General features: G+C 36.2%; 1 protein-coding gene across 1 annotated transcript in view; it reads left to right on the top strand.

Annotated features, from left to right (window-relative positions):
- Positions 1-25,696, top strand: part of SKAP2 (src kinase associated phosphoprotein 2) — a 120,235-nt gene that overhangs the window by 89,770 nt on the left and 4,769 nt on the right. Inside the window, exons 10-11 of the mRNA XM_030232831.2 lie at positions 11,090-11,158; positions 17,926-18,038. Coding sequence (XP_030088691.1) covers positions 11,090-11,158; positions 17,926-18,038 — 182 coding nt within the window. The remainder of the gene's footprint in view (positions 1-11,089; positions 11,159-17,925; positions 18,039-25,696) is intronic.

Genomic DNA, 25,696 nt, shown 5'->3' with positions numbered 1-25,696 from the left:
ATATCCTTAAAGAAGTTGTTCCAATACTTCCATCTTTGGGTTGTGGAAGCGTTCTGTCTTAGCAGTCTGTAACAATTATTCTGTCCTTGAATCTTAACATAGAACTGGGGATTAAAGGAAGGAATTGCATTTTCAAAAGAAAGCATTATCTACCGGAAAGCCTGTGGATCCTAGCGTGAGGGTTGTGCTTCCGTTGTCCTAAAATATACTAACTGAATTTATCTTCTTTGCATACCTCCCTCAAATTTTACTTCCTTAAAAATTAAGAATAAATATTGGGAAGAAATACTTTGCTGTGAGGATGGTGAGGCACTGGAACAGGTTGTCTAGAGAAGTTGTAGATGTCTCACATCGCTGGAAGTATGTTAGGGTGGGTTGTGTGCAGCTTTGAGGAACCTGATGCAGTGGAAGCTGTCCCTGCCCATGGCATGGGTGTTGGAATGAGATGATCTTAGAGGTTACTCCCAACCCAAATGATTGTATGATTCTCTGATAAGAAGTGACACATTTTCACCAGTAGATGTTGAACAGCAATTTCAGGTAATTCAGTAAACAAAAGTTCAAGATAGATACGACTTTGTTATCACTTCCATACAGGTCATAAAACCTGTATAAACCTGGATAAACTCCCTGTCTCAGGCATACAAGTAGTGCTCTTACAGTGCACCTGGCTCTGTGTTGTGTTTCTGGCAGTCTGAAAGCACCGTCTCAGAGTGAATTCTAGTAGTATGGGACTCCAAAAACCATGGGTTCTTTTGAGATACAGCTGCATGCCAATCCCACACTGACCTGGGGAGCTGCCTGGGGAGCAGTTGTCATCTCCTGCATATGAATTATTGCCATATCCCAGTGTCCTACCTCTTCTCTCTGAGGTGCATTGTGGTTTGTGGTGTATGGGGCCAGTAAGATCTGACATCCAGGGTGGCAGCTCCCAGTATGGACCTAATGTATGAGAAGTGAATAATGGGATAGCATTTGTAGAGATTAATATGGGACTGTTATCCAAATGTGGTACTTGTAAACAGTCTGCATTGCAACCATAATTTTCTGCATATTTCTGATTTAACCTGATACTAGTGAATCATAGCAATAACATTTTCCCTTCATTTCATCATTTTAGTGGGAGAAAGGATTTAGTGTAGTTGACATAATTTCATTTAATGTCCTGGCCCATAAACAGTGGAAAGGAGCAGTAGTGTGGGTTTGCTATTTTCAGTGAAAATACCCAAAGTGTGAAAACTGCTGATTTTTTTTTTTTTTTGTTAGTGTGCAGTTAGTGATTAACACAGGGAATGCAAAAATGTCCTGGTATAACACTTTTAAAGGAGTTACAAGAGAAGCATCTGGGAGCCAGACTTTGCTTGTGGAAACATGCCAACAACTGTATTGTGTTTCATTTCACTGACATGAGCTATGCCTTGCCTTTTGTCCCTTTTTTGAATAAGTTCAGGAATCATACTATAAATTTGAATACATTAACCTTGCAGATTATTATAGGATATTATGTGGTTTAAGCAAGATGCTTTATGAATTGTATGTATGTAAATTTTATGTCAAGTCCCATTTGTCATAATTAAGAATATGTAGTTTTCAGAAATGGCTTTTTAATTTAAGACTTGCTGCTGATCAATGATTATGAGAAACTTTACTTGACATTTACAGACTTTCTATCATATAAATTTGAGCTTGAGAAATATAACTGCTGTACATGGTTCTCAAATAACACGGTAGTACAGAGTTATACAGTATAGATTAGTTAATTGAATATTTGATTGCTAAATGTATTTACATTGGGAACTATTTATACTTTCTATGTAGATTTTAATAGCCACCACATTTATTTTAGCAAACATTTTAATAATAAGGTTTATAAAATGTCATGTTGAACACTTAAATGATTTATATAACTAAGAGCTATTACAGGTTGAGAGAACAAACAAATTCATTTTAGTTACAGTGAATTCATATAAGTCTCTGTTATGTTTAGAAGAATATTCTTATGTGCATGCCACATGTATTTAGGCCAGCAGTCTCTAGCACAGATTACTGTGAACCTACAATAGAACCATGGGATAAATTTAAAAATTGTTGTTTGATTTGTCCCTTTGAGAAAATAATTTCCATTCTGTCCTATAATTGCAAATATTTTTTAGGGTAATGGGGAACAGAGAAGGAATAATTTTTTGTTCATCAGACAAATAGTTAGATGAGCATGTAGAAACATTAAAACACAAAAGATTTTCCTCTACATTGTTGAGACCTGTTAAGAGTAGAGTTATAAAATATTTTATTCTTTCTTTAAATCTTTAAGTATGGATTTATGTAGGATGCCTATGACCTCAATTTGGTATGCCAAAATTGAGGCTTTAGGAACAATTTTAGAAGTAGAGCCAAAATTGTGCATTTGTTGAAATTTAACATGAAACTTTATCTTCAGAGATGCTTCTGTTCAGGTGTGGAGGTTGTTACCTAATATCTTGATCAAAAACATAAAGGTAAGATTTAAAAAAGTACCTAGTAAGACATAAGGAATTTGTACTGAGCTGGATTTTGAAGTCTCTTATGAAATTTTCACCTTCTTTGATGGCCCATCAAACAATTTTTTGATTACTGAGTTTAATATATTCTCACAGCACATAGGATTAGATAAATACTTGATTTCTGACAAAAAATCCTGAAACAGCGACGTTATTTGTAAATACAAAGTGTCTGTGAATATGAAAATGGGAAATCAATGAATGAGTTTCTGGAAGTGGATCTCTATAATTTCTTTTATTCTTCATTATAATCATTGTGTGCATATCCACCATGAACTTGCTTGTGATGACCTTTATCTTTTCTCTTGAGAAGAATGACTATTATCAGGTCTTTCTTCATGAGGAAATAAAAAGGTCAGTGCAAAACCCATCTCTTATTTCTATGCAGTGCACATTGCACTTTGGCATATTTATATTGAATTTTATTAGTAATAATTAGATAATTTTGTCAAATAAGTGTTAATGTCCCAAAATTAGGCATTCTAAGTGGTTTTCCCTGGTAGGTACTCCTGCTTTTTCTGCCTTTTTTCTATCTCCTCTCCTCCAAAGCTTGCTGTTGGTGTAATTGAGATTTGACATGCTTCTCTTTCTCCTAGTTTTGTCAGAGTAGCAATTTTTTTCCTACTTTAATTCTGCCTTGAAAAACTCTTAATTCTTTTGCATCTATGCTACTCCCCACCCCAAAAAAAAAAAAAAAAAAAAAAGAAAAAGGAATATAGAGTATGTAAAAAGATTTAGAAGATTCTGTTTGGTTTGATTTGATTTGGTTTTAAACAGAAATTTTAGATTATTTTTTGTTTGGAAGACTAGTGCAAGGAAGTGGCCAACCAAGTTGAATTGAGCTGTCACTCAAAACATGAGTGAAGATTGCTTATTTGCAAGGAGAGCTCCAAGCTGGAAGCTGAGTTCATGAAATCTTAATATATTCATAAGTGGAACTGGGAATTGCCTGCACCTCTGTGGATTATTCAGTTGTCCCCGTGAATATATTCTGTTCGGTGATTCAGGTGACTGAGAACATTTTTCCTCCCATTTTGACAGTTTTTTCTTAAAATCTGAAGGGCCTTGTGAAGCCCTGGATCAGCCACTTTCTTACTGACAACTTCTGTGTTTGGTAAATGTACAAAATTGTGGGATCTCAAGAGGATATTGGTTGTGATTACAGAATGGGGCAAAGGCAGGCAAGCAAAGTTACTGGAATATTTGCTACTGGGGGAAGGAAAGAAAAAGAAAGAGGAAAGATGCTAAAAAATATTTAGGTCTCAGCAAGTGGAAAAGGTAAGTAAAGCAAAGCATTCTCCTAGAGTTCATGCAAATTGGTAAAAGGATGCACAGTAAAGTGTGAAGATCCACTTTGCAGCAACTATGGATGACCTTGACAAAAATGTCTTTTTTTAAATTTTTAATTTTGTGTCTGTGACAGTAGCTGTTTTTCCTCCTGAGATGTGCTCTTTGATCACTTGTTTCTGGGTTTTTCCAGTAAAATAGTGAGAGGCTAAAAAATATCTTCCAGCTTTTAAAAAATGTGATTTTTTAAAATCCATTGTGCTACTATAGTTCATGTGAATTCCTATGTGTGTGGTAATATAGGAAAAATGTGGTGTCCTTTTCAGAAATGTATTTAGAGATACTTCTTTTTCCTCTCAAGCAGTTCTCCAAATGTACTCATTTCTCTCTACTAATTCTCTCTGTCATTATTCTTCATAGCAACAGTTATATGATTGAAATGTTACTCTGTTCAACACTAGAGAATCACAGCCATAAAGTGTGTTTGGTAGTTGTCCTTAATAGGACTGGGAATTTTTTGGTTCACTTTACTCTTTAGTTCAGCAAATGCTGTAACTCCAAAATACTTTTCTTAGGAAAGGGATGTTGTATCTGCATTTTGGTTTTGTTTGAGGCAGACCACTGCATGTGCTAATATTCACTGGGTGGTGCCACAGAAGGGTTGTTTTGAGAGAGTTTTTTTCTCCTGAAAATGTCTAAATGACATTCCACTACTCCCATGTGACTTCTCTTGCAGCAGTGATCCTGAGTTAATTTACAACAAAATCTACTAATCTTTTCTGTGAGGATGATGAGGTAACTTTCTCAAGGTCTTCTCAACAGGAGGCAGTGCTTCACTTTCAGCTGAGCTGGCTGGTTTAGTTATTGCTCAGACAACTGGGAGTAACAGTGGTGCACGGTAGCACCTTTTAAAGATAAAAGGAGGGCAACTGAGGGGAAAAAAAGTGCAGGATTTCTCTAGGAGTACAGGAAGCCTCACATCTGGAGACTTGGCAAGATCTGGACAAAACTGAGTAATTTGAGCTAATCCTGTTCTAGAAAGTCATTAGCTTCAGCTGTGTCATACGTGAGCTATTAAAATGCACAGGCTCTTTTAAATTGCTGCTGAACAGTTCAGTGTGGAGTAACAAAAGAGGCCAAATGCTGTTTCCTAGAAACCTGATCTAACTTTCTGAGTTAGAGCAGAGTGTTAGAACTGAGCAATTTCCACAGATCCCATCTCTCCCAAAGTAATTTTGTTATTCTAGCTTTTTCACTTTGTAAAGCCAGTGCTACTTATTCAAGGCTATTGAGAAGTCAGGACATTGTTAATATTAATAGCAGACTTCTGTTACTGTCTGCTGGTTGGGAAGAGTGGTGTGTAAATTTAACCTTACTTTAGAATTTAGATAATGGTTATTTTCAAAGAGCTGGTTAAAACTTGTTCAAAAGTGTCAGTTGGAGGTCCCATCCTGTTTAGATGGTGGTATATTTGGATGAAACCTTTTGCCTCCATCTTGTAATCAGACTTGGATCACATGTGTTGGGAGAAATTTGGGTTAGGAATTGGCATGGGTCATCAACAACTAAAACTGAAGCATCTCAGTATACATATTATTTTTCTTTAAGATGTATTTTTATATTGTTCATATTGTTCAACCCAGAGATTTCTTTCTGTATTCTTTTGGAATACAATTCTGTACTGCCTATTTCCCATCATATTTCTGAACACAATGATGACCATTTAGTCAGATGCAACTTCTGTTTTGCTGACATATGTTGATGTCATCATGTCTGCAATTCCCAGTGTTTAGTCTGTGTTTGGGTGAGCTGTTTTTATCATTCTGCTTGTGTTGTGGAAATTGGTTTTTTTTTTACACTCAAGTTTGCCATGTAGGAATAGAACTTTTTTTGTTTGAGCTGTTGGGTGGCAACTAGCTGACCCATAGAATTAGCAATAAAATGTCCTCTCTTTTGTCATGGTAAGAAATTCTCATGTTTATAATCTCTTCTCTAGCAGCCAACTTGTTTCCCTCTTCTCTCACTGTCCTGGAGGCATTTTCCTCCTCAAAACAATGCACTGTTGTGCAGTCAGGTGGATCTTTAATAAAACAATAGTCTGTCTCTCCCTCTCTGCTGCCCCCAAGAACTCACACTATGGCTAGACAATAGCACCTTCAGCAGCCTTTTCCAAACTGTTTTGTTGTTTACAGAGTACACCAGGCTGCTGATGGTGAGCTGAAATGTCAAGAAGTTTTGTGTAAATCTTACAGTAAACTGCCATGTCCCAGAGGAGCTGGGGAAAAGGGACAGATCTTTGGGAATATTGGAGGATTATCAAAGCTGGAGTTTTGCTAATTGCATTTGAAGATCTCTTTGAACAGAGAGATCTCTCTCATATATAATGGGTGGATCTGGAGTCTGAAAGAAAGTACCAGAAATGAGAATCCGTGCCATTATAAATTCACACACCAAGGCAAGTAAGCCTACTAGATTTTCTATGAAGCAGCTTAGGCTAAAACACTGTAAAAGTTTGAGTGAAGTGTACAGGCCTGTACAGGTGAGAATGCTGCAGAGGACCCCATCCCCAAGGCTGGGGAGCACTGACCTCACATAAGGCAATTTGCTGGCCCTGCATAAAACAGGGCATTAATACTTATTCCTTTGACCCAGATGGTCACTAGCCCTCACCACAAATGCTAGCAGAAGATGTCAGTTTGGCCAAATTATATAAACAATCTTCTTCTTAAATTTTGTGCATTAATTGCTGCTTCTCTGGAAATATTGAATATTTCTCTGAACAAATTCTCTTGTTTTTAAAATAGCCAATTCTTGCTAATTTTTTTAAAAAATTATGTAGCTGGGTTGATTTATGTTCCTTATTAGAGTAATAATCCATCTGTTATGGGGAATGGGTCAATTCATAAATCTGTAAATTCTGGAGAGAAAAGGTCTTGAATCTTTCCCATGGTAAGCATTTATTCGGGTTTGAAGGTTCTTGTATGCATTTGTGTGGAGTCATTATTAGGCAGCAAAATAGCAGTGTGGAGGAGTAATACTCTTGGTGTTAACATGCCATTATTTCTTTTACTTTTTCTTGGGCTGAACAGTGTAGACCTGTGATACTCAGTGTCAGCAGAGCTCATGTACACACCTGTTTTTTTTGCATGCATCTGTTCTCCCTGCCAAGTATAATAGTAAAGACACTGGGGTAGTTTTTAAAATTGATTATTTAATAATAATTTTTTTTTGTGGTGTCTATCTTACAAGACTTTTTTGTGTGCTTATAACCTTCTGACACTACGGTGAGATTTCAAATGAGGAGACATGAATGTGCATTACAAGTGTGTGATTGCTTGTATCATTATGAAATAGATGAAAAATTAGTTCACTGCAGTACTTTTTATCTGAACTGATCAAAACATCTTCCAGTCATGTTGCTAACAATATGTGATAGGAATAATAACTTCACTTGTTGTTGTGTTCCGTGCTGCAGCCGAGAGGCATGTAAATACAAGCTGCTTATTTGCAAGAAGCTTCCAGATTTGCAATATGATTGCTATGGAAACCACACAATGAAAAGCTTATAACCATCTGTGTGGTTTGGTAGATTTTGCTGCATAGCTGAGCTGGTTTTGTTTACTGTAATCAAAGCATTGAATAGAATACATTAACTCACAAACTGGGATTATTCAAGGTGTAAACCAGTATTGTGCAATGAGAATATGTGAGAAACTATAAGGCAATATAATACCAAATAATAATGGCATTACATTAGAATCTAATGTAAAAAGATGGTTAGGTAACATGTTAGTAGAGGAAACTGCTAAATTTATGCATGTTTATCATGGAGATACCACATTCCATTGGAGGAATGCACTGTTCAAGCCAAATTCTTATCCATTTTATACTTAAGTAGTCCAGTCTTTTTTCCTTCCTCTCTTTAATGGATTTATGTAAAAAAAGCTCAGCAAATGTAGAGTTCATTGTTCTCTTTTAAAATTTTGTAGATGGTAGAATCATATGTGATTAGGTGATTATTTTTCTGTTTTTTCTTCAAACTGCAAATTAAATAAGTAAACTATTTTCAGCAACTTTCATGCACTAACTGAAGAAAACCTTTAACAAATATAGTTAGTTCCTCATTGCATTGTCACAAGAATTTTGTAGGTTGTTTGCCATTAAGGTCTCTAAGTATCAGCATAGTATGGAACATAATCCATATCTCAGGAGTTTTTAGGTTCTACAGCTCTGGAAGAGTTCATTGGTTTGCTTAGTGTAGATTAGTCTCATTTTGACATAGTTAGAAAGTGGAAAAGAGTATTTTCTCTCTGCAGTGATAGTGATGGTGTAAAGAAGATGTACAGAGGAAAAACTGGAACAGATTATTTTAAAGGTATGCATGACTCCGTATACACAGTATCTTAAAAAAAACAGAAGTATTTCTACTGTATTTTTTAATTTAATTTTTACTCTTTTGACTCTGTGCCATGTTGCAGCGCAAAGTTATGCATGTTGCATCAGACTGCAGCTGTAATTCCCGAGGTAATCGAGGTTGCTGTGCTTAAAGGACACCGCCTGCACATAGTTACTGCTTCAGGCCATAATATCAGAAAACATGAGTTAAGAACCACAGGTTCTTTTTTACTACCCTAAGCCAAGCCTACTACAACTGCTCCACTCTGAACATGATTGCATTAGCAAATAGTGTGAACCATTTGCAACAGATTCATAAAGCAGAGGTTTGTGCTGAGGACCTGATATTTGTGGTGCATGTTTCAGAGGAGGTTTCCTATGCAGTTGCTTCAGCTTGATGCCATGGACTGAATGCCCATTAGCAGCTGGACCATGTCCACCATGCTTCTGGAGTGCCTTTTCCAGTCTAATTGTACCTGACACTTTGTCCTGTCTGTGACAACTCGGTAGTGTAAAGCAAGGTGGGATAAGTGGGGATGGTTGAGATCCAAACCATCCAGGATGGAAATATGGTGAGTTTTCTGCTTGAATTTGACACCTTTTGGAATTCAAAGAGCTTTGATTCAGACATTTTCATATCTTCAGATGTGAATGTAGTCAACTCTTGTTTCTAGGAAATAAATATTTCAGAAGAATACATATATTCTAAATGTTTTCTGTGAAATCACAATGCAGTTTACATGTATTCAGCAGTACCTTACAAAAAAGTCTCTTCAAACCTCTGCTGCTGCTTTACTTTAGTTGAGATACCCTCTACTGGGGTCAGTCCTCAGTTTAAACTAGTCTGATCACCATGACAAGTGATAGAGTTAAAATCCATAGGACATTCCACACAGCAACTGCTTTAGGTCCAAACATTTAGTAACAGGTAATATCAACATCTATTTAATGAAAGAATAATATAATAGCGTGTGTGTTGGATGAAAGTGTTTTTTTCTGGGGAAAGGGAGAAATTTTGGAAAATGTGACTGATACTGGGGTATTACTCCCTGAGGGGTGTAACCATGGTAGGGAACCCACAGAATGACAGTGCCTCCTAGTGCTCTGGACAGCACATAGGGATGAATTTTTGCCATTTATGCTCCAATTGTGAGTTCTTAAAATAAACAGATGAGCATACTTGGAAATGTGTGACAAATGTTAATGCCAAGTAGGGGAATACATTTGAACATCTGAATGCAGGACATTGTTTAGAGTGTTTTGTGTGTACTACAGCTTCAGATTTCTCCTGATCTATTGCTAGGATTTTTTTTCTTGTTCTTTTCCACCCCACCTTGGCTTAATAAATAATTTATAATAATATTTACCAGATTTTTAAATAGTCAAGATTCAAGAACAAAAAATCTTGCTGGCTTAGTAGGGCAGAATTTCAAAGCTCTTTGTAGAGTGAATCTTATGTCGTAATTGTAATATTTGTAGGACTGTGTATAGAGGTTAGCAGCAATTATGCATACTCATTCCAACAGGTCTACTCTTGTGCTTTAAACATCTGCTTTAATGTTTGCAGGAACAGTTTTGTGGATAGATGAAATTTTTACAAGGTTAAAAAATCCTTTGAACTTTGATATAAAATTCGCTCTCTGTCAAAGTAAATGGGCAATTACAGAAGAGTTTCACAATGAGGAACATTTTAAACACTGTGAGTGCTTCATCTGTTGTCTGTCATTAGTAAAATATCAAAACTAGTTGCTGAAATGTGTATCTTAAAAAGAAGCTTGACTATCTGTATACGATGTGATGAGTAGCAAAGCCAGAGAGTTTAAATGTATTATAAGTCCAATTCATGTTTGAGAAGTGGGTTTATCAATATACTATTTCCTCATTCAGTACAGCAGCCTTGTCAGTTTTGATATATTGTAAAAGCCAAGATAAATTTGTTTCTACATCCTTTTGAACCTAAAGACAGGATTCAGCTAAAAGTTTGTTCCCCTTTTTTACATCATCAACAGAATTGTTGACTGGGAAATACAAGGAGCAGATCTGGTATTCCTGTACTGGGATATGTGAGGAGCAGATCTGATGTCCCTGTACTGAGTAGTGTGGATTTACTTAGGTGAGGGTCTGGACACGAGAGAGTTCAATGTTTTTGCCAGACAGGGAGGATGGAGCACATCTTTCGAAGTTGCCTGTGGGGATTTCAGAGTGTTCCAAGCCTGCTAGCCAGAAAACATGCTTTAGAGCTGATCACTGCCAGGTTTTCTCTTTTCTTGTCTCCTAAACTTGCACTAAGTAATTTGATAGAGTCTGGCTTGCTTAAAACATGGTCAGGCACAATGGGCAGGGGCAGTGAAGGGCATAGTATCTGTAGTGGCTGTGTTCCCATCATGCAGGTGTTGAGCTACTGTGTCTGTAGGACAGTGTGGAAGGTAAGATGTCATCTGCCTTTGTTGCATACTGCTCTCTACAACTGAGTTATTGCTTGGGCTGGGGATACTTTTTCACACCTTGGTTTCCTTTTCTTTATCCTTTTCTGGCAAGAAATGTATGCAGCAGAAGAGGACCCTTATTCTAATTGCCTCAGAATTACTGAAAATCAGCAGAACTGCAGCTCTATATGACTGCATTCAGACCAGAGTGAAAAGGGAAACAGATGTTCACAATTGAGATTTTGAAAGAAAGCTCTTGGAGTGTTTGGATGGATGGCGGAAACCACAGAAATAACAATGTTCCAACTTCTGTATAAGTGCAAAATAGTAAACAAGGCTTACAGTCTGGAAATACAAAGTGTGTTTTTCAGGCTGATGTGGGCTGTAATTCCTGTCAGCTGAGGTGGCCCTTCAGAATTTCATTTGCAGTTATGTGTTTTGCAGAAGAACGTCTTTCTTCAAAAGCTGAAGTGCCAAGCAATGAGAGCCAGGAGGAAGTTACCACTGTTTCAGGTAATTAAAACCTTTCCTCTTTATTTTGTGTATATACTTTCTTTTTACCTTTATTTTCTTCTCTCTTCCATTTGCTGTTTTAAAATAATGTTTTTACAGCTCTGTAAAGCTGTCTTTTTTTACCCGGGTATGTGATGGCAGCAAAACTGCTTAAGCACCACTTAGGATGCATGAAAACCACTTGAGAAGGATTTATAAAGTAAGCCAATTTATACAAGGTATTCCTTCCTGAATTACTTTGTAATGACTCAATTAGCTTTCATTTCTGCACAAAGGAGATTTAGTTGCATAAATTAGCTTATCATCATTGAGGAAGTGTCACTGCTAAAGGACAGTTTATAGATACAACATGCAGTTGCTGTCAAACCTATAAGAATGTAATATAGACATCTGTGTATACTTTGTGCTTGAGCAGAACAGACTTCTGCCATTCAGAGACTAACAGGGGACAACAAGTTGCCCAAGGGACTGGCAATGTAGACGTCTCTGAAAAGGTCAACTTGACACAGGCTCTGACAATCGACCCAAAGCTCTGTCTTCTTTGATAAAAATCAGATAAACTTAAGACCACTAATTGATCTGCAGCCTGTTTAAATGTTGGCCATGCATATCTTCATTGCATATGATTACCAGAGAAAGCAAATGAATCAGGTAAGAAATGCCAGAGTCCAGTGACAGCAGCATAAAAATTGGAAAAGGACACAAATGCCCAGAAAGGCTGTGAAGGATATTCTCTCAGCTTTGGCTTGGCAAAGCGCCCTTGTGCTAATTATCTCTGGGACTGGAAAAATAACTGCATTCACCATGTAAAGTCACATAGCCAGACAACTTTTCTTGATAGAAAGGTATTTCCAGTTATGCTTAAAAACAATATATTTTTGTGCTTCAAGGGCACAGACCTTTAGATAAACTGTTGGTGATTTGACACAGCAAGTAGAGAAGACTCGCTTCTTATCAGACCTTACACCTTTGTGAGATCTGCTGCATTGTAACTGTGACCTGCACTGACATGCAATCTGGCTCTCCTTCCCCCATCCTACATAATACACATAATTCTTTCAGGCCTGTCAAGGAAGGGGTGGGCAAGAAGAGTTCCTTTAGGAAGTAGCTCTGCAGTGCTCTTCCTGTTTCAGCATGTGGAGAGGAAACAGAGGCCTGATTTCCTGACCCATACAGGAAAGCAGGAACAGGTTGCTGTGAGGAGTTTTGCGTTGCTTTTCTTGGAAAGGAAACAAGAGCCGAGCCATCAGATGCTGTTAGCATTGTGCTCTGCTAAAAACATGTGTAAAACAACATGACTCATTACAGCCTTAATATTTAGTACTCATTTAGACATTACTGTAATTATAAGAGTGTGTTGTCATAATGGAGCATGAGGTCAATCCAATTATAAAGTTGCCAACAGCATTTTTTTTTCCCTAATGTACCTTCCTGAAGTTCTAATTGGTCATACTTTTAAAAAACCAAAACCTTAGCATCTGCATTTTTGAAAAAAATTAAATTGCTATGAGAACAGCCTTATCAGTCTTATTAGTATTTGTGTAATGTCATTGAAAATACCATAGCAGTTCCCCCCAGATGTCAGGTTCATTTCAAGCAATAGTTTTGTGATCTGATCTTACACAGTTCACTATTTAAGACTGGAAATTTGTTTGACTTTTAGGGCTGAGTTGACATGAGTATTTCTGATAGGCATCGCATGATAAATACCTGACATGACTTGAGAATATTTTATGATTTTCTACAAAAACAGTGCATACATTCTTAAGTTTAATTTATTGCTTAGCTTTACTAAACCTGAACTCACAGAAAATAGTCTGCAAATTGTCTGCTCAAGCTCAGCTTGAGCTCAAGCTGATTAGTACGAAAAAATTTTCTTATTTTTCCTACTCTTTTCTTGCCCTAACATACTTGTACTTCAATTAACTTTCAGACTTGAGTCCTTGTTATTCTGTTCTTCTTGGTGCTGACTCTTGCTGCTGGATAGCTTTGCATTAATTGTTAGGGACCTAATAATTTAAAAATACCAAAGCACTGAAGAGTTGTTATAAGAAAAAAGTTATAACAAAAAAGATAAAAATAAAAAAAAGGATAAAAATTAAAAAAAAAAGTTATAACAAAAAAGACCCAGCAAGTTATATAATATGGCTTGCTGGGTCTTTTTTGCTATAACTTTCTACCCATTATCATTTCCACAATCACTATTTCAGTAAGTGTCTTTTTTTTTTTTTTTTTTTTGTCTTTTTTTTTGCCTTTTTGCTTTAGCAGTGTAAATATGTTGATTTTAGGGTTTGATTTTAAGGAACAGAATAGGTTCTTTATATATGTTTGATTTTAAGGAACAGAAGAAGGGAAGTGAGAAAGATTAAACCAAATATCTTGGAATAGATTAGAGTTTGAGTCCAAATAAATACACTACAGTTATTTTGCTTTTATTTTGTAACTTTTCTGACCTGTGGGGTAAAAGGCAAGTAAGTAAAAGGCATTTTTTAAAGTTTAGGACATCATCAGAATGAACAAATAACTGAATTCTTTAGCAGGGCTTGTCTTGTTTGGTGATTGAGACTCAAATCACCAGATCACTTGTGCAAGACACTCATTCTGATAGCATTAATTTTGAACTTCAGCTGTACCTCCATCTTTAAGCCTTCACGATGGTAAATATTGAGCACATAATTACCCAAAGGCTCTACAGTTTGTCTTTTTCAAATGTTGTTAAGTAATCCTCAAATCTGACCCTTTTCACTTTTGAAAAATCTTACCAAGAATTGAGGAACATGAGTCAGAATGGCAAGCTGTTTAATATACTAGTGGACCACAGATGTGAATGGAAAACATTCACATATATTCCTTCATTCCACAAGGAATGTGCAAGCAAATAATAAAACTCCTGGCTCTAAATCACTACCATAGTAGGGTTTGCTAACTTACATGTCATCAGTGTTGAAATGGATGACTGAGGGAAATCAGGCACACTTGCATTTATCCCTAATGTTTTATGTAGTGCATTTTCATATTTAGGTCATAACTCGTGTTTTTGTTTTGGTCAGTTTAGTGTTCTGTAAGGCTTGTGCTCAGAAACAGGAATTGCAAAAATTGTCTCAATGTAGGGGCAGAAATTAAACAACCTGCAGTTAGATTGCCTTAAGCTGCAGTGGGACAGCACACTTAAATCCCTCTGAAATATGTACTATTACTCTGTTTTTCAAGTTGTGGTGTGGTTTGGTTCTTCTTTTCTGTCTATTGTGGTTGTTAGAATATTATAATTTTCTCCCTTGAGCAATTCATGGGCATTCCTAAGTTTTAAATGGTCTAATATTTGAGATGCATGCTTGAGTGATATATTTTTCAGATTTTTTTTTTTACCTGAACTGTTCACCTTTCTTTCTTCAAGCATGTATTATCAGATGCCAGTATTTTTCAGTGAAATAAGCAGTCTGAGACTACTGTCAGAGAGGCTGGCAGCCATTGTCTTTTGATCTGTCAAAATAACTCTGAAGTGTTTCCATCAGTATATTGAACAAAAATATCCATTGTTCCTACTACTGTTCCTAGAAAAGCAGAGATGGCTGGAGTAAACCATGAAGACCATTCTTTTTGGAAGAGTATTATTAGATAACTATTGATAGTAGTTCATCCAGGTAGCTGTCCTGGAATATAAGAAATAGTTTCTGGAGAAACAACCTACCCTAAATCCTCCTCACCCATTTCTTGGGATTTGTAGTCTTCAAAGCAGTGGGTAGATAAAGCCAAACTGCTTTCTGCCCTCAGCTACACACTTAATGTGTTTTTATCGTGTCTTATTTGTTTTTTTGTCCAAGTCACCATACCTTCAAAGCACACCGCACTTCAGTTTAGCAATTATGTCGTCATAGTATTTTTAAGGCATGCAGCATTTTGAAGTGTTTGAGAATAGAGTGTAATTGTAACAGAGTAACACCAGCAAATCAATATCTTTCAGATTTGAACTGTAATGGGCATGTAAGTTCTTGATGCTAAATCCATCTGTTTTCAGGTACTACATGTGTTTAAGAAGCTTCACTTTATTTCACTGCCATATAAATACCAAATTCCTTTACTCAGATCTCCTGGTTTTGTTTTATACCATTCTTCAGAGGCAATAAAAGGAAATTTGTCAAGATCTTCTCAAACTGAAAGGGACCAAAGTAAGAATGAGTGGGCTTGTGTTTTGCAGAGGTTTTTGCAGCCAATTTTTTTCTTTATTCTACACCTGTGTTTGTAAGCACTTTGAATCATTTTATTAAGCCCTTTTTACTTTAGATGTATAAAGTCTGAAGTTACATTTACAATTGTCTTTTATGTATAGGTAGTTACCCTTATAGAATTTGGAGAAACTTGTGCTGATGGGCATGAGAGGGGATTTCAGATTTGAAATTAACACTTGAAAGACCAGCATAGTTGTTCACAAACTTACACTGCCACTTTCTTTCCATGTTTTTTATTTCTGTGCTTCTGGTACTCTGGTATATATTTTTCTGGAAAATGTGGCTTTCTGATTAAAAGAACCCTATCTTATGCTGAATTCACAAATGAGGGCACAGAGCCATGGTTAGTCTTTGGTCAGAATCTTCCCTGTTGCAATAAGCTTATTTTAAAATGCATCTTTCCAGTGTGTTCACATTATTAATTGAGTTGCTTTCCACTTTAAAACTTAATTAAATGCTCATGATGAAAATAAAAGGAGAGACATGTCTCACCCGCTGTTGGGTCTCTTCTGTTGCAACTCACTTAAGTGTTAACAGGAGTTACTTCAGGCACATAAAGGTAAGAGCAGAGCTCAAAGTGGTAAAGGTCAGTGTGGAAAGTCATGATTTCTTTCAGTGATGTTCTGAAGAAGTAAAAGTCCCGAGTAATGTATTTTAAACAAAATCAATAAGCAAACTGATGAAAGATTTGAGAGGTGGGATATACCAAAATAGTTCTTTTATATTTTTTCTCATATGGACTTATGTTATTGTTTATGACATAGAGTTGGGAACTGTGATCAGTATAGTAAGAAATGACCAAGGAGAGATTATGATTTAATATTTATCACAAATTAATTTTGTGCTAACCTGTGTTACTGTTTATAGTTGTCTAATGCTAAATTGGTGAATAATGAGGTGAAAAATAGGAAGGGCCAAAATTGGAGGTGTAACATTTCAAACTGATTATGCCTTCATGTAAAATGTCTGTGCATTTTCAAATAACTAAATCTCTTATTTCTGAATGACTGTAAGCTTTCATAGGGGTATCAATTGTTGCTTTTGGGGTGAGGACAGAAGATTTTGGGCCCTGGCAGCCAGAACGCCCCCTAGTGCTACACAGCGAGTTGTAGATCCTAATCACCAGCTTACGGAAAATTAAATGGTGGATAACTGGCATAGCAGCTTTGAATTGAAGGTTGTGAATATTTAGCCTTATGACAGTATTGCCACCCAAACAAGATAGCACAGAACACAGCCTGAAATGGAGAAAGAGAAAATAAACACTTCTCGCTCATACAGATAATACTAAAATTCAAATCTAAGTATTTGCCAAAATAGAGAAGATCACAAGTTGAATAACACTATTCTTTTATAGTGTGATGCTTTCTATCTCCTGATACTTGATATTTTAGCAGGAGTTTTTTGGTAATAAAATGAACCAATCATGGCTAAATTGTAAACTATAAATAATGGTGAAGAGTGCTAATGACATGCAAATGTAACTGGTGTATGTTGGAATAACCAGCAAGCCTACAGTTCAAGGATCATATAACAAAGCTAAGATGACAGCCTTGATCCAGCCAGTTCAGTGATATTTATGTTATCAGAATTAGAAGATAGCTTTCCAGTGATGTAAATTATTAGTACATATACATTCTGTCTGGTTAGTGTATACATAATGTAACCGGTCATCTTAGTGGTATTGCTTACATTCTTTTTGCATTAACTCATCACACTCCATTCTCATGGAATTAAAAACAGGAAATAGTTTGCAGTGCAACAGAAGCACCCAGTGTATTTAACTGTGTGTGAGCGCTGTGTTTCAATAGATGTACTCTGTATTGTAAATGTATGACAAAGCATTTATTACTGTGTTATTGCCGTATTACAGAGCAAAGAGTGCTAAATAATCAATCAGTTAATGGTCTGTATGGCAGCTTGAACACAGCACATCCATTGTGCTTATGCTGTTAGAAGGATGAGTTTATGACTGTAGTGTAGTTACACGTTTAGCCAGGGCTTAATGTCCTAAACTGGAGCTGACACAAATATTTTTGAAATGCAGCTTCAGCAACAGTTTCCACGTTCTCCAATATTTCAGAAGGAAGAATCAAGGATTATCTCAGAGGTTCTCAGAGAAGCTATTTAATTTTGTTGGAACAGGAGAGAGAGGGGGAGTGTATCACAAAATACTTTAGCTTCCTTTCACTGATCGTTATTAATTATATTCTAGCAGTTTTATCAGTTTCAAGTTGGGATACATATATGGCTTGCTAGAAATATACTGGCAGAGGAAAAATAGCTACTTCAAGTTGCAGCTTTGAAAAATGCTTTGAAAACCTGTAGCTACATGTCTCTCAGTGATGCAACTTGCTAGTGAAGGGCTTGCACATTAAACTTATTTTTCACTTGCTTTCATGGCAGGAAGGAGCTGTTTCTGAAAAGAGGAATAAGAAATGTGTGCTAATAAATTGCTTTGTACTATTTGAAGATTTAAAGAGTAACTTTAGTTATCTTCAGTCTTGGTTGGTTTATAATTAGATGCTGTTTTCTTTGCAGATAGTGAAAATACCGATTATGCCAATTTCTATCAAGGTTTGTGGGACTGCACAGGAGATGAAACTGATGAGTTGACATTTAAACGTGGTGATGTTATCTACATTATCAGCAAGGTATGAGACACTACTGGGGCTACATGGTTGTAAAAAGAGAGCCATGGCACAAGGGCACATTCCCACAGTTCTGTGGGGGGAAATTGGCACTCCCTTTCAAATCCTTTGTCTGCAATCAGATAGTCACTGCAATTAATTATTTTGTCAAATGAACTATAATCACAATTAAAACATAGCCATGTAACAGGAATTAACTTTAAAGCATGTTTATTTACGTGTTAGATCTTGGCTACCATTTGTTAACTGACTTAACAGGAGACAATGTACTTTCTGCTTGTGGAAGTTAACCTTGTAGAATTTTAAGTTATCTTGTATGTTATGTTTTTTGTTTCCTGTTTTATATTCCTGACTCTGCTGATTCTGACTTTTTTGGGATCTTGCTACAGAAGATGGTTTGCTTTTTTGAACTATGCTTTCATCTTTGTATGTATATTGTTATTGTTCTGAGAGCTCAGATTCCAAATTTGTTTGCTCTGACAGATTTGGGCATTTTTTATTACATTTCTGTTTGCAAAGCAAATGAGAAATATAATTTCTCTCATCTGAATTAGCACTAAACAGTAAAGGCATAAGTTTTGTTCTTTGTTGATTTCACAAATTTTCACATTTTCTCTTGACCTCTCCAACACAAACAAAACCTCTGTTAAAATATATATCTCACTGTCCATTGAAGTCTACTTCTGAACAATTAATCAGAGGATATTTCTATTTTCCTCCCATATTAGAAAAAAAAAAAAAAGCTGAGCTTTTAAAGTTCTCAGTGAAAAAACTACTTTATAAAATATGTGTCTATCTAATTGCCGTTCAGTGTAATTAGTACAAAAAAAAATTGTAGGTGCACTGAACTACAGAAGTAGGTGCACAAAAGATAAAGGCATCTGTTTGTCCTAGTTTCAAATTAAGTTTTGTCACAATTGCTTTAAATCTTCTGTGATACCTTTAACTACATTTCTGGATAATAAATGTAACAGCTTCTGTTTTAAATAAATTTAAGATTTATGGATAGAAAGATAGTCCTATATAAAAATATAGAAGATGTATTACTAATATTAATTTAACCATGTATGTCTTTTGAGGTATTTCATTGTCACTTAAAGTAATAAGTGAATTGCATTACTAAAGGCTGAATAAAGCCTGTGGATTGGGCAAACTTTCAAGCAGTTATTCAGCACTGAAGAATTGGACTAATTTAAAATAACCACCTCTTCCCCCTCTTGCTCCCCCCAAAAAGCCCATGAGTGAACGGATTCCACTGTATGAGTTTGGCCTCTTTGTGGGTTATGCTCTTCAGGTACATTATGGCGTCTATAAAATCTTAATCTTCAGCTTGTAGGTGAAAAAAATTGTTTTCTACTCCTTCCCCAAAAGAGTGAGAAATTTAATTTAAAAAATGGAGCAAAATAGAAAAACAGTAGCTTAAGCTGTCATCTGTATATCAACAGTCCTGTTGCCATGCTGTGATTAATCCGTAATCGGTCCTTGAAGCAGGCTTGCTGCTGCTCCAGATATATAGAGCCTCTCTCCATGGGAATGATTTCTGCTCCAAAATACAGCCCAGAAAATTCAGCCCTGTTCCACTTAAAGATTGTTACAGCTTTTTCAGAAAAATGAGTGTTGGCCGCTACTGTCAGTTTGGAATTTAGGGTCCTTGGAGGGGAAAGTGCCAGAGAATTATCTATCTTAACCCTCCACTTGATTCAGTTTCAAGGTCTAATCATTTATGAGCTCTTTGTCTGGTAAGTGAAAATATAACCAAAGGAAAAGTGAGCCTAACCATCCCGAAGTGGGTCAAGACTTTTCTTCTAAAATATTTCCTAATCCACTACATTAACACTTGGATTTTGTGGCAGTCGGCAGGAATCCTAGGCAATTTTTTTATTTTTTCACACCATCTAGTGGTTGAAAATGAGAGATGCAGGTACTGACAGGGGGGCGATGTGTATGCATCCAAAATGGTGTCATAAATTCAGCTTCAGCTGAACCTAGCTGTGGCTTTATTGCCTTTCTATCATATGTCAGCCAGGAACATTACTCCTGAAAATCACATTTTGCTGATAAGGAAGTGAGTACGGGTATAGCCATGTTATAGTAGGAAGGGTGAAGCATTAACAAAATATCGAGCATATTTGTGCAACATGTAATAGTTCTTTGTTTTACAGTGAAATATAAATGGTATGGCCTGCTCTGATGAACGTGGTAAGATAGATATTCATCTCTCCCAGCAATAGTTATGCCAAAGCAATATATTTTTTCCAGCTTTTCTCATACCTGTATAGAAATTAGGGGGAAAGCACTATTTGTTTCCATGAAATGAGATCATTAGTATAACAGAGTAATTATGAACCAGTTTAGAATATTTGGGCATTTATAGAATTTAAATAAAGCAAGAGGGGCAATGTGTTACATGTAAGTTTCTAGGTAAATGTGTTTTAGACAAATGAGTATAGTTTCATTTTGGCAGTGTTTACTTCCTAAAATAGCTAAGTATTATGCAAAGACAAATCCCCAGAATTTGCTTTTAAATGAGCATCAAAACTCAGTGTTATTGCAATGAGCAAGAGCTCATACTCTGACAACAGAGATATCTATGCCCAACTAGTGCAGTTACTGTGGAAAAGCATGTTTTTCTTGTTTTAAAGGTGCATTCAGAAACTATTTAAGCTATTTTCAAAGTACTTATGTCAGTTGTGGCTTTTGTGTGGCAGCAGTCCTGTGGGCTTTTACAAAAAAACCCCAAAAGTCTCACAACTTCTTTCTGAGTTTTTCTGTCAAGGTTCCTCAAAAGTTGAGTTTTTAATCTGAGCAGAATTAACAGAGCTATCACAATAGTACTTGTTAATTTTATTTAAAAATGTAGTTAACATTTCAGATAAATTGATGAATGTATCTGTACAGATATACTCATACTGTTACTAGTATTTTCATTTATAATATTCTTGAATATTCAAGTGGCTTTTATCACTTATGCTATAAATGATGTGAACTTTCAGAAAGCTATATACACTTATTCCATTTTGTAATGGAAAAAATACAGCTGTATTGATAAAGAGACTTGTTAATAGCATTTCTTAGTTAATATTGACTGTTAAAAATGCAATACTTTGTAGACCTGTTTTCTAAAAGGATGATTGCTCTTAACTCCTGCTCATTTATGGGGTTGCCTTTGCTTTCAAGCCCATGTGATAAATGGGAAAACAGACCATAGTATAGCAATCATTTTTATAAATCTTCCATAGCTCTACTCAAGAAATCAATTTCCAGAAACAATGATAACTATGGCTAGAGATAGTTCTGTTTTTTTTCCTAAGTTTTGTGTGCACAATTTATGCAAGTGCAACACTTGCATTACTTGTTCATTTGCTTTAGGTGTATGTTTTGTGTTTTGAAGTTCCATAGTTTCATCAGCCAAATGCAAGTAATAGTGAGAATTTACCTCAATCTGTCAGTGGGAACCTGCTTAGTAGAATTATTGACATTTCTTAACATGAAAATAATTTAATATATTTCTTATTTATATTTGTATTAAAATAGCAAATACTTCAAAATCAGAAATTATATCTTGAACTGGAATTCTCCTTATTATTATTTCATTGCACACCAGTGCTCACTCTGGTATTTATGGTTCATGGAAACCTCATCCATGGCAACCTTTTGCTCCAGATTTTTTCATGAAAGTTGAGTGTTAACTTGGTGCTTAGATTACCCTATATTCAGTGGTTGTAGGTTTCACATGTGGCAGATTTTGTTCTTTTAATACTACAAATGTTAAAATGCTCACATCTCAACCTGTATTTTTTGCCTAGTAAAAAGATAAAGAAAGTCCACAGCTCAGGTTACTGCTTATGAAATAAAGGTGAAACTTAACCATGCAGCTGTTTCAGAATCACTGTGAACATTTTGTTCACTATCTGTATAATCTTAATAAAATACGTTTATTCAGTCTTTTTCTAAAATATATGAAAAACATACTAAAATCCTGAGTGTTTTATTTTTTCAGGTTGTTTTCTGGCAGATCATATTGAGATCCATAATTTCTATTCCATGGCCATACTGCCTATGGTTCCTCTAGCAAATAGGGAGTACCACTAGGAGCAGATTTGCAGAGTGAAACACTCAGTGCTTGAGCTTTGGTGTCCACACCACGCTTTCCCAAAGCTGTTGAATGTCCGAAATGGTTTAGCCTGGTTTTGTGGAATGAGAACACATTAATGGTTGGAGCATGTTCAAGTGCATCTTCCATCTCAGCTTCATCTGAAATAAATGTAGTGTGTGTGCTCTGAGGCTCTGCAAAGGGAGCCAGTGGGGGGAAGGTGGGAGCTTTGGGAGGTTCACTTCAGTGGGATGCTTCTGATCAAAACCAAAATGCAACACTCATTTGTACATTACCCATTTCCTGGCTTGTTTAGTTTTGATCTTTATGGGTGGGGGTGGGAGAACAATAAGTATATGTCTAAAGACAATAGTGAAAGGCTTTAAACAGAAATTTGGTTGGAACTAATGCCAAGTGGCTCTAGCTCTGTTGCTTTGCATACTATGTAAGCCTTTACCTATCAGATTAGAAGAAAAGTTGGCCACATGTCATCTAATGGAAAATAAAATGGCCTTCCTATTGTTCCAGGGTGTTTTCTGGGGGCAGTTTTGGTTCAGAACTCAGTCTGCTTACTTTGATTTATATTGGAAATCTTTAATTGCTGTATATTTTCTCTCATGTCATTGTGGGAAATAAAACCTAATAACGCAACCATGCAATAAATTTAGTGCTTACATTTTTAAAGATGACCATTTTATTGCTGTCTTAAAACAACTCTACTACCTGTGAAGAAGTCTCATTCAGTTATTTAAGACATTTGTCATTCTCTGCTTTTAGAGAAAATGCTGCTCTATGCCAAAACTGCTCCCTGGTTGATAGTGTATCATTCAACAATTACACCAAAGGAAGTTCTAAAACTTTTTAGCTAGTATGAATCTCCTGGATGAATTGGAGATGTTTTAAAATATTATCTTGCTAAAATTGCACCCTAGGATGTTCTTTGCAAAAAATTTATCCCTGCTTCTGATACATATTTAGCTTGATAGTAGATGCTACTTATTTTAACCCCAAACAAGGCTATAGATACGTTTTGCTTTTCAGTTTTAAAGTTTGCAGGTATTCAGCCCATGAGTTAGTATTACTCACAGTGCCACTAGAAGAAGGAAGGAGAAAAATCTTGAATTCACATACTTTGGTTTTGTTTTTTTAAAAATACAACTCCATTTTTTTCTTCAAGGCATCGAAACACAATGATAATTTTTCAGCAACTCTTTTTTAAAACCAAACAAATAAAAAACCCCATCCCACGAATATGAAAAAACATACCATATGTATTCAACAATGGACACTAATTGCACAAGAACTAGATGTTCTCAACTTTTGCTGAAGTCAGTAGAAGTTTATATGGTGCAAAGCATCTGGAGAATCTCATATAGGCAGAGGAACTGTTCTGAAGGCAGCAACTGCTTTGGAAATCCTCAAGTCTAAAATTTTTCTCTTTTTGTATGTCAAAATATCAAATTTCTCTTCTGCAGTGGACTAAAATATTGAATTTAAATGATATCTGTAGAAAACAGGGAGTGTATTGCTAACTATTGCTTTTCCCCAAGTACAAAAGGTTTTATGATCACTGTCTCATGAAGTCATGGGTACCTAGACATCAGTGCAGTGAAATGGGTGGGATGGGGACAGGGAGAAGCATTAGCTCACAGTGTGTTCAGTTGAGAGCATTTAAGGAGCCTGTAAACCCTGATGGGACTTTTACCCCTGCTATCTAACATGCTAACATGTACAGAGTGTTTTGCCAGCATGTTAAATGTTAAATCATAACCTGTTCCTTTCTGCCCTGTGAAATTACTTCACTTTGGTTAATAAATTTCTGCTGGGGAAAAAAAATAATCCACTCTATGACAGTGGAAATGCAGAAATAGCTTAGAAAGCATTTGGTCATTTGTTAAGGTTGTTGTTTCATATTATTTGGCATAATATATTTCATTGCCCTGGTGCTTGTCTTCCGGCCGGGGGGGTGTGGTTGTGGTGGCCCCCTCCTCCCCCTGGCCCTGCTAACATTGCCTGCTATGGCAAATGTGCTCCCTGTCACATGGCAGAGCGTGGCTGCACACTTGTGCATTCTCCTCATTGCAGGGCAGCTCGATCTGGCCCTGCCCCCCTCTCCCTATCCCTCTATTTGCCTTGGAGCAATTCATTTTGCAGTTATTGAATTTCTTTGGAGTTATTTTCATACAGCGAGCATCACAGCACCTCTGGATCTTGATAGCGTTTCTACATAAGGAGAAAGAAGCTTTGTGTTAGTAATTACCTAACATTGTCAGGAGCTGACTGCAGGCCTCTTTCTAGTGATAACAGAATAACCACATAATGTAGCTTTATAGCACATGATTAATAGAAAATAATTACACATCCTACAAAGGGATGCAATATTTCTTATAAATTGACTACAATGGTTTCCTGTAGATTAAAGGACTCTTCATTATTTTATCAGTCCTTCTGAAGTATAGTTGCTTGCCTATGTTAGCAGTGATATTAAGAGCTGAATGCAGTGAGGGATACCAGATGGTAAACCCAGTGGTACCTGAGATCTGAATCTGATGCTTGCAAAAGCACAGTGTTTCCCAACGTTTTTATTCATATAAAACCCCTAGCTGTATATATAACCCCTCCTTCTGTATATTAATCCTTATTTTCCACAAATGTGGGCTTCAGAGTTTTATTCTATGCATCTTAAGCAGCAGTGATAGACATACGGACCTCACAAAAGCAGTGTATTAATGAAATTATATTGTTGCAAAGGAGTTTATAATTTATAACATTGATAGAAACAATACATCAATTTGGATTTTATGTGTGACTTCAAGAAAGGACTGGGGGGCTGCTTATCTGCCTCACTAGTTAAGCACTCTTTCATGTTACTGAGGATAGGAAGGAGGGGTTAGGAGTTTTAAAGAGAAATGTCTATTCTTCAATCAGTTTAAAAGGGAGCGCTATCTAATTATTCTAAAACCAGGTATTAAGGTTTTATGTTCTTGGTAGCCAGGTATCTGCATTATATTTTTGTTCAGACTTCTATAGACTGCAGATAGTTTAATTGGGATTCATGTTGCTCTTGAGACCCATGCAAAGAATTGTAATGTAAAGTAAAGGCTTCTGTGTTGCAATATTGTCTGTATGGTATAATGGTTGCAGTGAATCCTTAAATTAGTTTACTAGTCTGTTACATCAACATTCATTTCATCTTCTCACTTAGCTTCATGCCAGAGCAGTAAGTGGTGTATTAGTAAGTAGCAAAACCCAGAAAGTTTTCAAAAGAGCAGCATGCTTTTAATTTTAATTTGAGCAATCTGAATTGTTTCTTTAAAAACAATTGTTTCTAAGTCCATGTAGTGTTGCTAAGTGGAACATTTTCAATGGATAATGTAATCCACAAGCTTTTTCTGTGCCATTTGTCATATGCAGTTTAATGACTGCTTAACTGAGCCACTTCCCTCATTTCATGTATTGTTTGTTTTTTTGGCTGATGTCTAGCAAAACTTGCTTAATCACTCTTGTCAGTCACTGTGCGAATTCCGTGTAGCAGCTTAAAATCTTTTGTTGCTTTCTCTTGGAGAGA

Source organism: Serinus canaria, chromosome 2, assembly GCF_022539315.1.
Source record: "Serinus canaria isolate serCan28SL12 chromosome 2, serCan2020, whole genome shotgun sequence".
NCBI lineage: Eukaryota > Metazoa > Chordata > Aves > Passeriformes > Fringillidae > Serinus > Serinus canaria.
The sequence above is the reverse complement of the archived record's forward strand: the minus strand, read 5'-3'. Positions and strand labels throughout refer to the sequence as shown.